Source organism: Geospiza fortis, unplaced genomic scaffold (assembly GCF_000277835.1).
Source record: "Geospiza fortis unplaced genomic scaffold, GeoFor_1.0 scaffold157, whole genome shotgun sequence".
NCBI lineage: Eukaryota > Metazoa > Chordata > Aves > Passeriformes > Thraupidae > Geospiza > Geospiza fortis.
The window spans coordinates 2019869-2033814 of NW_005054314.1; the positions used below are offsets into that span (position 1 = coordinate 2019869).

The following is a 13946-nucleotide window of genomic DNA, read 5'->3' on the forward strand; positions in this document are numbered from 1 at the left end:
AGTGGAAATTTTTAACAGAATAAAAATAGAAAAGGTAAAGCTTTTTTTCCTGGGCATTTCAGAAGGGAAGTAGCTAAATCATTCTTAGTCCAGGAGACTGAATTGCTATTTAAATCTAACCAGCAGAGCAATCCAGCAAGGCAAGTGCTGTCCTGCAGTGACCCAGGGGCTGAGGACGTGCCCTTGGCTGGGGCTGAGGAGCAGCAGTAGCAGCTCCCTCGGCCCCTGTGCTCGGGGCTTTGTACCCACCAGCTGCTGAGCACTAGACAGTCGTCTTTTCTCTTCTTTGGGGTCAGCCTCTTTCTGTAGGCTTTTATTTCTCCTTCCCCTTTTAAAGCAGGCTGCTGTTCTTCCTTCCCTGTTCAGCCAGGGGAAGCCATCCCTCCCCGGGCCTGGTGCTTTTCACAGCGCTGAGGCTAATTGGCAGTAGTTTTAACACAGATCTTAATTGTAACTACAAATGCTTTGGGAATGAAAAGAGCAGCCAGACCTTACAGCCTTTAAAACTCTGCTCAGGTTGAAACATGCCTTTATAAAAACCTCTCAATATGTAAAATAGCACAAAGGGATGAAGCAGGGATGGAAGGGACAGGCAGTCCCTGGAACACAGCAGCCTCCGCAGTCTGTCGGAGAGGGACGGCCGACACATCCCCTGCCTTGAGCAGACCAACCCACTCCGTGTGGGGCTGGCCTCTCTGGCTGTGCCAGCAGCAGGCAGAAATACTAAAGATGGCACATACAGCCTTTGAATCATAGCAGAGAGGCAGACTAATTTGATCCCTGCTTTTCCTTAAATCTCCCACATGCTCTGAGTCTGTGGCAGAGCCTGACTGTGCCGTGAGTGGGTGAAGCTTGTCCTTTGCTCCTCGCTCCTGGTTTCTGCAGGAGGTAGGTCCTGCCCAGGTACAGGTCCCCAAAGGCAGCTGTGTGATGCTGCTGCCCTGCAGCTCAGACAGACCCTTGCCCTGTACACATGGACAGATGTGGGGTCCCTGGCCAGGCTGAGCTGTGGTGGGGGACAGGAGCACAGCCCTGGCACTGAGCCACGCTGCCATGGTCCTGGGCTTTGGGTGACCTGAGTGCAAGCACAGGCAGAGGAAGCACACATATGTCCACAGCCCCAAAACAGATGTACTCTTTATGTCTCCATCTGTGAATGGCAGGAGTGTGTCAGGATGAGCTGTGAGCATCCACAGAAATCACAAATGGATTTTACTTTGACAAACTGTGGCAGACAGGGCCCAGTGCCATTTAAGGTGTTAACCTTAATACCTTTTTACACTGCTCAGCTGGGGCACATTAAGGCTTCAATGCAGCATGTTGCTAGTCAGGTATGACCTGTTGGCTTTAAATAAGTGTGAGCTAATGTGTTAAAACCACATTGCCCCCATGACCTGGCCTCTCAAACACCCTGAATATCCTTGAGGATATTGGGCTGCCTTTACAAAGGTAGCTCTTACCAGCTGATACCACAGGTGATGTGTTGCTCTGTCTGACACTCTTTTCTGGTACCTGGAAACCTCAGACTGCACTGAGAAGTGTTAAAACATGCTCAGAGACAGTCACCATTGCAGCACAGTCCCTTCAGGTGCCCCTGTGTACCTGCATTGAGCACTTTTGGGGTGGCCAGAGGTTTGGCTGCCGATAGACATCGGTCAGTGTCCCTCTGCTGGAGTCTGCACAGAGCTGGGCTGCTGCCTGGCTTCCTGTCGCACAAGGTGACTGCAGTCCAGACCCACTTCTTGAAAAGTGACCCTTGAGCAAAGGAGATGTTCAGCTCTGCAAGCAGGAGCACAGCCCAGATCTCACGGTCTCTTGTGCACAGCTTTGGCTTTGGGAGAGTCGTCAGTAGGTCTGTAAGCTGAAAAATCCCATTCCTCCTTTTGGATTACAGAGGTGGAACATCTTATCATTTTTCATTCTCCATGTAGAAGGATATTTCCATTTGCTATTTTTTTTCTCCCTCCCCATAAGAGTCTGGAGGTTTGCAGCTCCCTGGGGTCATCTTTGAGCAGAGTGGGCAGCGCCTCTGTGCTGCCTGTCCTCTCTAAATCCATCCCTCCCACACTAGTAGGCAAAGACAGAACAAGCCTCAGAGGAATCCATGACATTTCTTGCCCGGCTCAAATGCAGTGAAGATGATGTTTGAAACACCATTAGTCATGAGTGATTAGCAAAGCTCAGTTGTTGAGGTTCTTAAACCCCTCTCCAGTTCTGTATGAAGAAGGGCATGTTTGTGGTTGTGTTCTTTTTAATCGAGCTCAATTTGTATGGGTTCTGCTTATCTGCAACCATAACAGGGAGGGAAATTCTCAACAGTGCTGCAGTTATTAATGATCCTTTATGGTGCTTAGAGCTCTCCATAAGCTCTCCATTTCAAATACTGCATCTCTAAATAAATAAGCAAAGAAAGAACTGTTTTTTAACCTCCCTAGTGCAGCTAATATTCAGGAAAGTGATGAGCAGCCAGGTTTGGGTGTTGGATTGTAGCTGGTCCACTCTCAGTGCCCTGGTTTCCCAAGACCCTGTGTGGCCATGCTTGTTCCCTCTGCAGAAACAGAAAGGATGAGGGTGGTTTTTGGTGTTTCCAATACAGTGAATGCCTTTGGTAGGGATGGTAGGAAAGCAGGAAGACAGAGATGTATCAGAAAATTAGTATTTGTATCCCATTTAATAGGGATTTATCCCATTTAAATGGAATTTATCCCATTTAAAAGGCAGTTTGAAATTATTTACAAAGAAATCTGCCCTGTATGATATGAACATGGTAACAATCAGGGCTTTAACAAGTGATTTGTCTGTGCTTCAGCATCAGCTTCGTCCCCCCACAGGAACATCCTGCATGAACTCAGCTGGGCATGAAGGAGATACAGACCTTTTTGCATGCTGCATCAGCATTTAGGAAGAGTTCCACCATGTCTACTTTGGCAATTAAAATATTACTTTGGGAGAATTAAAATTCTCCAAGTCCACGAAAATGCTCCAGAAACCAAATGCTCTTACAGCTGAAGCACCTTTCCCTCCCTTGATGGGGTGTTCCAAGGCTGGCAGCCCATGTGCAGAAGTGTCTGGCATGAAGGCACCTGCCTCCCACCTAAGCTTCACTTCACATGGAGCCATTGCTAAGTCTCCACAGGGGTCCTGATCCATTAAGCTTGCTCTAATAAGGATTAATTTGTAAGTACCTCATTAGTTCAATAGGAAGTACAGTGGCATGGTCAGAGTGCTTAGCCTTCCAGCTGGCTGTGGACTCTGACTACCTTTAAAACTGATATTCTGTGTGAATCTCACCCTGACTGCAGACATCTGGTATTTAACAGGAGCTCAACAAGCAGCAGCTATAAGAGAAATACATGTTTTGGGGGAATTCCTCAGTGAACAAGTTCCAACATCTTGCAAAGATGTTACCTCACTCTACCCATATCCTCCCCTCCAGTCTCTCCATTAGTTAGGTGATGAACACACTCATCTGCAAAGCCAGGAAACATCCAGGCATCCAAAGGCATTTTCAGTTTTTATATTCAAGCCACGTTCAGCTAGATTTTTGCAGTAAGTGACCACAAATCAGCTGAGGTTTTCTCCTCGAGGAAAGGGCCACTCAAGGGGAAAGGCAGTGTCCCAGTACACATGACTGTCAAAAGGGTCTGAGCAAGGCTGTCAGAGGGGACACCCAGGGCCATGATTTCTGAGTGGCTTCCTTACATGCACAGGCATGGTTTTATCAGATTATTCCAAGCACTGAACTTGTGCACGTACCTTGTAGCTGCACATGTTGGTATGAACTGTCAAGAGATATTCTTGGGTGGCTGGAGCAAACCTTGGGGTTGTGTGTGCAAATGGGTGCCCTGCAGAGAGAGGCAGCTGTGGGGAGGGCCAGCCCTCATCTGACAAGGCTGTCACTGCCCTTGGTCTGCAAACCCTGGGCAGTGCTCCAGGATGGCTGCACGGTGCTGCTGAGCACCAAGCCCATGGTGCTCTGATCAGCTGTGTGAGAAGCCTTTGCCATTTCTGCTTATCAAGTGTAAAACCCAAACCAATAGCTAGGAGGAGGAGTAGACCAGATATTAATGACAGTCACGTACATCACCATCAGATTTACATAAAGGCATATTCAATTATTTTATGGCACAGATTTTAATCGTGTCTTATTAACATTTCCCATTAACTTTTATTCAAATTTCCACTTAATCAGGCTTTATTTTTCCACCAGAAAGAGATGCCTATTTACTAGTGGGGAAAAATCTGATTTAAAAGGTGCACAGTGGTTTAGGTACTGATAAGTCAAGGTTTCTTAAGAACCATTTTTCTTTCTGAAATTCTTAATTACCAATGAAAGACCTTCTTTAAAAATATCAATAATATGAATATTTAGAGTGTTTCAAATAGTGTATGTAGGTATGTAGGCTCTCATAACACTTTTAAAATGAAAAGGGCTCTTTTTTTAGCATTCCATTCCACTCATACAAATACACCTGCGTGAGTACTTGGCTGGATCAAGGCTAGGGTATCTAAGTAGCATGACTTGAATCTTTGTAGCATAGAAATACAGGTACCGTTCAATATGTTGAAAATCTATTCTGGAATGTTATTTTTAATCAGGAAGCTAAGCAATTTGTTTTTACATGCCTGCCAACTATAGATTGAAGGGAAGGGTATTGGTTCACCAGCACACAGGTGAATGAGGAATGATGCAATAGATGCAATTGTGCTTCCAGGTGTCACAGCCCCAGAGCACAGTCTGTTAGAGGCCTGTAGGGCCACAGTCTCTAAGACAGGAGGGCAGACATGACACTGCATTCTCCTCAGATTATCCAGGCTATTTACTCCTCAGGGATTCAGAAATCTGTGTTAACTGTTCTTCAGTGACCACAGAAAGGGTCTGTCTGGTTCCAGTCCCCCTTCTGTCCCTTACTGCAGTGGAGTTTTAAAGGAGCATGCAAGTAGCAGCACCCAAGTGCAGCTGAAATTCAGTGATGGATTACTTCTCATGGGTTCCTTTTAAAGATCTTGAACTAATCAGTAAGGCAAGAAAACTTGCTGAAAGAATGGAAAATAGAAAATTAAGACATAGCAAACACAGCATTTGTCCCAAGTCTTCAAGACAAATGGGTGGTTACAGACCATTACTAGAAAATGACATTGTGTTGGTTACCATCTCACTGTCCGATTTGTGTAGTGTTTATTCATCCATTTTAACTTAATAGAAATATCTGCTGCTGTCATGAGCCCCTTGCACAGATTTGATTGTAATTTTACTTGTTAATAATTTTCTGTTAATATCATGTAGTCCTTAAACAGCGACTGCAAAATAGCCTGCAAAGAATTTATTTCCACTCACTCTTGTAATTTATCATATAATTCATTATCCTGAGACTTTAGATTGAGATTCTGTTGTGTCTGCTTGTAACTAACTTGGGTTTGTTTTCCCTTTTCAGAGAGCAGATATAGCTGTTGCCCCCCTCACTATAACATTGGTACGAGAAGAAGTCATAGACTTTTCCAAACCCTTTATGAGCCTGGGCATCTCCATCATGATCAAGAAGCCTCAGAAATCTAAACCAGGCGTGTTCTCTTTCCTGGATCCTTTGGCTTATGAAATTTGGATGTGTATAGTCTTTGCTTACATTGGAGTCAGCGTAGTTCTTTTCCTAGTCAGCAGATTCAGCCCTTATGAGTGGCACTTGGAAGACAACACTGAAGAACCACGTGACCCTCAGAATCCTCCTGACCCTCCAAATGAGTTTGGAATATTTAACAGCCTTTGGTTTTCCCTGGGTGCCTTTATGCAGCAAGGATGCGATATTTCTCCAAGGTTTGTTCCATATCACTCCATCACCTTTTTGCATTTTATGGTCATTTTCTGATACCATGGTGCATATATGTTACTTTCTCAAATTTCTTTCTAATTCCAAATTTTTTATTTTGACATTTCCATTCAATATTCAGCATCCTCATCAAGCCACCATGCTTGCTAACATTTGCCTCCAGAGTAAGTAGCATTGCTTATAATGCCATTTATGCATTTCTGCCAAACTTATATTCACCATGTTGAGGCTGTAAAATGCATAGGGTTTTCTGTTTTCAGCAATGCTTGGAGGGCTACCGTGTTTTTGCTGCATATCTCATTTTACGGTCATCTCCTTGGTGCATATAACACATTCTGCTTTGCAAAATAAGATTTCTTTTTAAAAGTCACATGCAACAGCACTTTAAAGCATCTCCACTCCCATCAAGGCTCCTGCTAGTCTTTTTACTTTCTTTTGAGCCTAATTTCTCCAGTTTTGTTCTTCTTGAACCATCCTTTCATCCTTCTGCTTACCACCATTTTGCACATGTTCATGTCTCCAGATGTACTGTGCTGCTGTCCTCTGTGTGTATTGTTATTTCAGTCCAGTCTAATCTGCTGTCCCTCTGTTCATAGTCAATATGGTCTAATAAGCACTGCCAGTTTCCATAAAGATTTTTCTTATTATAAAGATGTTCCTTCTGGATAAGGCTGTAGTAAAGGATGATTTATATTAGTACCAATTTTAACAGAGAGCACTGCTATTAACTATTGTAGAATTATATTTCTTTTTATAGAAGTATTTTAAAAACCAGATTAAAATAGTGAAGCTCCCTCTAATTGAACAATGCATACCACAGATTTATTTTTTTAATAGCATTTATCATGTTTCTGCATTTACTCTGGTAAAATTCTTTGGTGATGTGCTTGTTATAAGCAGTAAAATTATCTAGTTTCTTAGTGATGGAGCAATAAATCTTTTCTGTATGACAATAATTTAATAACCAGTTTCCAGATATTTTATTTATTAAGAACACCTGCTGAGACAAACAGAATGCAGTTTTCCATTTAACAAAATTGCTATTTAGAGGAAGAGAGAGATCTTTTCCCTAAGTACTGACATTCAAAATGCACCTTGTTGATCTCCAGGCTGCCTTTTTCAATACCTGAATCATTGAAAAGGTGCCAGGTTTTCCTGGTCCATATAGCATTAGGAGTCTTGAGTTACCTCACTGAAACAAGTGACAAAATTTCGATGAAGTTTCTTGGGAAGGATCATGATTTTGTCAGTTAGAGTGCAATAATCATCTCATAAATTTGTGTTTGTTAGTGTCCACAGTTCGTGGTGTCTGGGTGTGCTGCTCCCTGTGCACTGACAGCTGTTGGCCTCCTCCCCCTGTTTGCACTCCCTGTTTCTGCCTTATGCCTCAAACCTGCACTGACACTTTGCCCCAGTGCTTGCTGTTAACGGGGATGAGCAGTGATAACATTTAAATTGCTGTTGACCATGTGTGTGCCAATATAAAGGACCGGGAAATAAGCACTGGGACATCACATGGAAAGCTGCGGGCATTTCTGCTAGGGCTGGTTATTGACAGTTAAATAAAAGTGCACAGGATTTCTGGGAAGCTCTCATGTGACTCTTTGGCATGGTCAGGCATTTCCCTTATATAACAAGTGGAACGCACTGGATTTTTTCAATACAACCACAATAAGTGCCTTGGAAATACCTACAGAAAAAAAGGAGAGAGACAGCGATATATCTATTTATGTTATCTGTCCATCAGAAGCTATTAGCTCAGTATTAATATATGGCCCTCATTTGAAGATGTTGTCCAGTTATTTTGTTATCTTCCATGATAACATTCCAAGCAGTTATATGCATTGTTATAAGAAAAAAAAGATAAATTTAATACTTTGGTTTAAATTCCAGAAACACTGTTCCTTTGACTGATATGTTGATTTAGGTTGATTAAAATGTCAAATTTCTTTTCCCTAGAAGGGGCTATTCCCAAGTATTCCATTCTTAATCCGTATCTTTGTAAGGTTACACCATTCACAGTACATTGACTATATGAATGTTTCATACTATTTTATTGCCACTAAAAGGGGCTTCATTCTTCCATTGTGAGTTTTGTCTGAATAAATTTCTTACATGAGAGCGTACAGCACTCGTAGAGAGATGCCGACAAGCAGTCTGGAGAGATCACTTTTGTACTTGCTGATAAAGGCTCTTTCAGCTGCCTTTGTGTGGAACAGCTGTGACATCTAATGACTAGTTAGATCTATCCTTGGTGAGTATGCTGTGTGGATATTCCAGAGGATATATCCCTATACTCTCCTCTCTGTATTTAATAGGAGTCGTCTAAACAGAATCAGAGAGCAGCCAAAGGCCGGGGGCTAGTGCATCCCTTGATGTAATCAACATTTATTTCAGCAGTTTTGTTCTGCTATCAAAGGCTGCTGTGTTTTTTGCATAGTGAGCTAAAGCATTGAAAATTCACTTTTGAGAGATCAAAAGTAGATTATTAAACTTGCTTTTATGTAAGATGCATACAGCAAATGGAATCGGAAAAACAGTCAAATTTGTAACACTGTTCTGAGAAAAAAGTATCTTTGAAATCTCTATGAGAGCATGTCTTTTCATTGTGCTCTTTATTCATGTAGTACAAAGAGGTTAGATTAATTAATTGCTGATGGAAAAAGACAGCAGGGTTATCAAAAACTATCTCGAGGTTGGTCATTTAGAGGGTGTATTTCTAGGTCCCTGCTCTCACAGCAGAAGACTCAAGAGACTCCTATTAAAGGCCATGGGAATGTCTTTGTGGGATTTTCACAGTAGCAATGAGAGGGTAACCTGACATTCCTGAAACTCCCACTGCCATTCCTGTGCTGGAGCATCTCAAGCCAGTGCTTCAGATGCTGTGTGTGCCTGTTGTGTCCCCGAGGCCGAGGCTGGCTGGGTGTGAGCACAGGGCTGGCCCTGGAGCCTGGGGGCACCAGCTGAGCTGTGCTCAGGGATCCAGGGGCTCCACACTAGGACAGGTGTTCAGGGTTATTTGTCAGCATAACAACGGTCTTATATCGATCCAAAGAGCCCAATTAAAAATGGAGTAGTGTGAGAAGCTTGTTATGAATCAGTAACATAGGAAATCAAATATCTTTTATGGCCTTGAGCAGAAACAAAATGCAAGCTATTTTCATAAATGAAGTTTTGTTTGAATGTATTATATGTATTGTTCTCCTGGAAACTGAATGTGAATTTCAATGTTTATTTTGGTTTTTCTCTTGTTACTAATTTGCTCTCATTTGACTCCATGCTTCCTTTTAAATTTCCTCTCAAGGTATGCACTCTTCCTATTTACTTGCTTTTGAAATCACCATCTGACTTTGTTTTGACAATTGAGTTATAATCCTGTTGTTCCAGATCTGTGTTGCTCCTCTCAAATTTTAGCACTCTAATTCACTTTAAAATAATGCCATACAATTTGAGGTGATTTGGAAAACTATATTAAGCTAAAGCATTAATTGATTGCTTTTAATTACATTATTGCACATGTGGACAGGTATGGCTTGCATCAGAAACAGTGGTGCTGGTATTAAAAGCTTGATTGAGTTTTCTATAATTATTATCTGAGTAATAGAAAAATATTTCTGTGGTTCACAGTATAAACCAAACAGCACTCTCTGATTACCAGCCCAGTGTACCTGTACTAACCCTTTTTCTCCCTCTACACCAGCCCCTGCAGTGGGTATAAGGAGTCTTCATTTGAGCAGATGGATGGGGGAAACTGAGGTTCTTTGGTCAAGGAGGCTGCCAGGCCATGCTTGTCCATGTTCTTGTTCTTCATCTCTCTGTCTGTCTTTCCTTCAGTGTCAACTTTGTGGTTTATTTGATTTTTCTTTTGCCTCATCCTGTGACACCAAGTGACAGCTATGTCAGCCCAGACTGCTCCGTGGTAGCTGCTGTTTAATCCTTCTTTCTGTGCTCGTTGGAAGACTCTGGGAGAAGCAACTCTAGTGACATCCAGTTTTCTTTGAAGTGACCTCAATTCTTCTGAGAACAGCCCTGGTTCCCATCTAGCAAGACTCCTCTCTTGCACATAGGACCTAAAAAGGCCTTTTTTGTCAAGGGATCCTCCTGTTCCCATCTTCTCCTGCCTCTCAGGTGGTCTTTGTGCTGTATCTGTCTGACTTGGTGCACACAGGTTGCCAGACCTCCTGGGTGAGGTATTTTTACCTTTCTCAGTGTGTAGGATGCTGTCTGAACATGCAGCCTGGCAGAAACCTTTTATTGTTGCAGCAATGGGAGCTTGAGGTTTCACTGGTTTGGAAAACACTTATCTTCTGCACATCTCCATCCTAGCAACCCATCTGTCCTACCAACAGAAGGGGCAGCTACCAATGCAAGTAAGAGATTTCCTATGGGAAACTGTAGGAAAAATGAACACATACTATTTTATTCCTAGTGCTTCCACTGCATTTATCAGAACACCCTGATAAGTCTTTTTTTCCTCTCCCTATTTCAAGACCTACCTTAAAGCAAGAGGGCCATGGGAACATGGAAACTCCAGACAGAGCTTGTCCTGCAGTAGGGAAGTAGACGTTTCATCTGCTGGACCTGCTAGCCAAACTTCTCTTCCATCTGTCTCTGAAATTGTCCACATCACTGCAGGGAGGAGAAGTTCAACTCCAGGTCTTCTCTGAAGATGGAAAGTGTGTAGTGAAGAAAGGAGCTAAAGGAGGATGAAATTCACCCGACACAGCCATCTGAAAGCAATAGACTGTGGTTTTTAGTGAGGCATCTTTGTTCTCTCCAAAGTTATGAGACAGATGGACAACTTTAGATTTATCCCACACTACAGCAAGTGAGATAAATCTCTTTCGGAGAGTGTCAGGCTCTTCTCTCTTTCTCTGCTGGCTCCAAAGGAAGCCTTATGTGACAAGGTCAGCAGGCTGATTTTGTAGTTGGAGAAAATTGTGTCAGCCCAAGTAAGAGGGTATCAAGCTTTACCAAATAGCTAATGCCAAAACCCTACCTGTTAAGGAAGCTGACCAAAAAGGCCTGCAGCCCTCCCTGAAATCCTACTCACATGATACCTACAGAGTAAGTAGAGTAAGGTAGATAGATTCCTTGACTGAAGGCATTATTATGTATTTATATTGCTGCAAATTCCCTTTGCAGCAGCTCAGTAGCCTTGTGTTAGTGAGCACAATGGCTCCACAGCCCAAGCTGAAACTTGGAAGCCTCTTACCCTCTTGGGAGGCCATCAAGACAGGCAGAGAGGCCTCCTCCACTTGTGGGTGATCTGGTGGATGTGTGCCTACTCTGAGGAACCAGCCTTCATCTGCCCTCTCAGTGGGAGCTGCTGCTCCTTGGGCAGAGGAGAGTGGAGAACAGTGGTGCTTCACCTTTCCCCACATTCCTCTCACATATTCCAGATTGAGCTCTCTGTTTTTATTGTGTTGGTGATTTTTTTCTTTTTAATGGTCTTTAATGTTGGATGGATACATTTTTTAATTTTTTTTTTCTGAATAATTAAATGGCATTTTTTAATGGCTCAGGCAATCTCAGGCTCTGGCCAATACTGGGCAGTTTGCCAGCAAACCCCCCTGTGTGGGTGGGGTGGGGGGACATCATGAGACTTCTGGTTTTTGCCTATCTCCATCTGTTGGTAGGACAACTTGTACCCACTGTCTGGGGATGGCACTGAGGGGCTTGAAGGAAACAAACAGGTAAGAGTTTTCTGTTTCTTTTCTTTGCACAAACTGAGGACGACAGCACCCAGGTTCCACAGATGTGTCTGAGATTGATTCTTCCTCCACTGGTATCAGTAGAGCTAAGGGAAAGCATGAAATAGCTTTGTCTCAGCAGTTAAAATGATTCTTGGTCAACATGCTGGATTTGAAGAACAAGCAATGTACATGGCAATGAAATTCCCCACCCAGCTGAGTGATGTGTCACTGCCATCCTTCAGCCCAGATCAAATACTTTGTGGCTGATGTTCAGTTGCTGTAAAACATCAAGAGATTTGCAGACAAGATCCAGACTTTCTGACCATTAGGCATTTTGTAATTATGTGCTTGCAAATGGGCTTTTTCTTAAATCCTTATGGAATCCCTTAAAAAAAAAAAAAACAAAGACCACAATTACAAACTAAACACAGGTTTCTTTCTATTTCCTTCTCTGTTGCTCTGGTGCTTATAAAGCAGGAATATGCTTGACTTGGAACAGTGCAACATGAAAATTTTAATTAACATAAAACATAAACCAAACCAGCCTCTCTTCCCACTTCCATATGCAGATTCAGTTTGTAATTCCTGCTAGATTGTGATGAGAGAAGGATACTGGATCATTTTTGGTACATTCTTTTGCACATTTACTCAGATTCCTTTTTGCAGTTTACTGTATGTTACATTTGGGGAGTGAATGCAGTAAAAAGTGCATTTATGTCCTCTAAGCTGGGCAAAGGGACATGATGCTGGCATATCCCAGTATGTGCAGCCCAGGGAAAGGCTGGGCATGCAGAGACAACAAAAATCTTCTGGGAAAAGCCTTTTCCAACAAAGGATTTGTGGAAGTCAGGAGAGCTTGTTCCTCTCCTCGAATGAATTATCTCTTAACTTACTGTTCTTGTTTTCACTGGAAGACTACAAAAAGAGTTGCACTAGGTAAGACCAGGTAAGACCTGGTAAGACCAGGTTTTCACTCCTGAGGGAGTTTATCCGGAGCTGGCTCACACTCCACCAGTTCACAGAGACCTGGAACATCTGGACAAAAGGGTTGTGCATGTGAATTTCTCCTCAGTGAAGTAAGAAAAAAAATCAAGGATTGTCTTCAAAGCAATTTAATGATGTGTGTTTTTCCATAGATCTCTCTCAGGGCGAATTGTCGGAGGAGTCTGGTGGTTCTTCACTCTCATCATTATCTCTTCCTACACTGCTAATCTCGCTGCCTTCCTTACGGTGGAAAGGATGGTTTCACCCATAGAGAGTGCAGAGGACCTGGCTAAACAAACTGAAATAGCCTATGGCACTTTGGATTCAGGCTCAACCAAAGAATTCTTTAGAGTAAGTCTGTTAAATCTCCTTTAAGTGCCTAGTTTATGGGTTTCAGTTGTTTGATTTTATGCAGCTGTAATAGCCATCCTATGCTTTGTGCAATCAGGACAGGCCTGAGTGCAGATTTTAATATTAAAAGGCATTTTATCAAAAATGGCTGGTTTTGCTTAACCTGAAACATCTCAAGATGGAAAACCCGACCTCTGCTGTCATGGGAAGGGTTTTGTAACACCAGTTTCAGAGCCTTGGTCTGATGAGCAATAATGCAGTGGTTGGCACAATATTTAGCAGAGAAAACTCTTGCAAGGAGTGATGCTCTTGACCTACTTGCTGTACATGCCCATCTGGCAGCCAGTAATGCCATCCCACGGCAGTGCTCACTTGCCAGAATGGAGGGGGATGGGAGGCCTATGTGCTGCTCATTCCTGGTGGAGCATTGATTGCTGCCATTGTTATGTCTTCATTGCTCACCAGCATCTGGCTGTGGCTGTATCTGACACTCAGGTATAAATTTTGTACCCCAGAACTCTGGTCGTTTTTCACCTTGGTTAGGGAGATGCAGGGTTTGCAACATTTGGGGGTAGGGGCAGGTGCACACTTCTATTTAAGATCATCCTTCCTTCTCTTGCCAAGCTACAGGCTGAACTGCAGACAGTTTGGTGAGAGGCATTAAGAACTCTAAATATGATCTCAGTCTACTTTTATGTCTCTGAAAATGTCATCCTGAAAATCTCTTATTTCTTTCCAAGGGTGAACTGGAATGCTCAGGCCTTGCAGGGAGCTCTTGGTTCTCTCTCAGCAGTGCCAATCAGATGCCATTCAAACCAACACTTTTTTTGTATAGAAGAGTGGTCAGTGCTGCAGGACTAATTACTGCCTGTCATGCATACTGGCCAGGTACAAGCAGGAGGGAGGAGGGAGACAAAAAATCCCTTGCTGCTGTAGGCTGATGAAATACTGAGGGCTCCTTGGAGAAATACTCCAGGCTCCTTGAATTTACTTAAAATTTCAATACATGACACAGACATCTGAAAGGGAATGCAAAGGTATTTTGTGAAGCTTTTGCACTCTGCCTATAATGTCCTTATATTGAAAGAGA

General features: G+C 42.9%; 1 protein-coding gene across 3 annotated transcripts in view; it reads left to right on the forward strand.

Moving 5' to 3' along the window:
* The window catches only part of GRIA3 (glutamate ionotropic receptor AMPA type subunit 3), a 348477-nt gene that overhangs the window by 300014 nt on the left and 34517 nt on the right, over window positions 1–13946 (forward strand). For all 3 annotated transcript variants that reach the window (XR_004081630.1, XM_031056066.1, XM_031056067.1), the window contains 2 exons: window positions 5436–5812; window positions 12658–12856. Coding sequence is in view for 2 of the 3 variants with exons in the window: in XM_031056066.1 (XP_030911926.1) it covers window positions 5436–5812; window positions 12658–12856 (576 nt within the window). In the remaining variant the exon portion in view is untranslated. The remainder of the gene's footprint in view (window positions 1–5435; window positions 5813–12657; window positions 12857–13946) is intronic.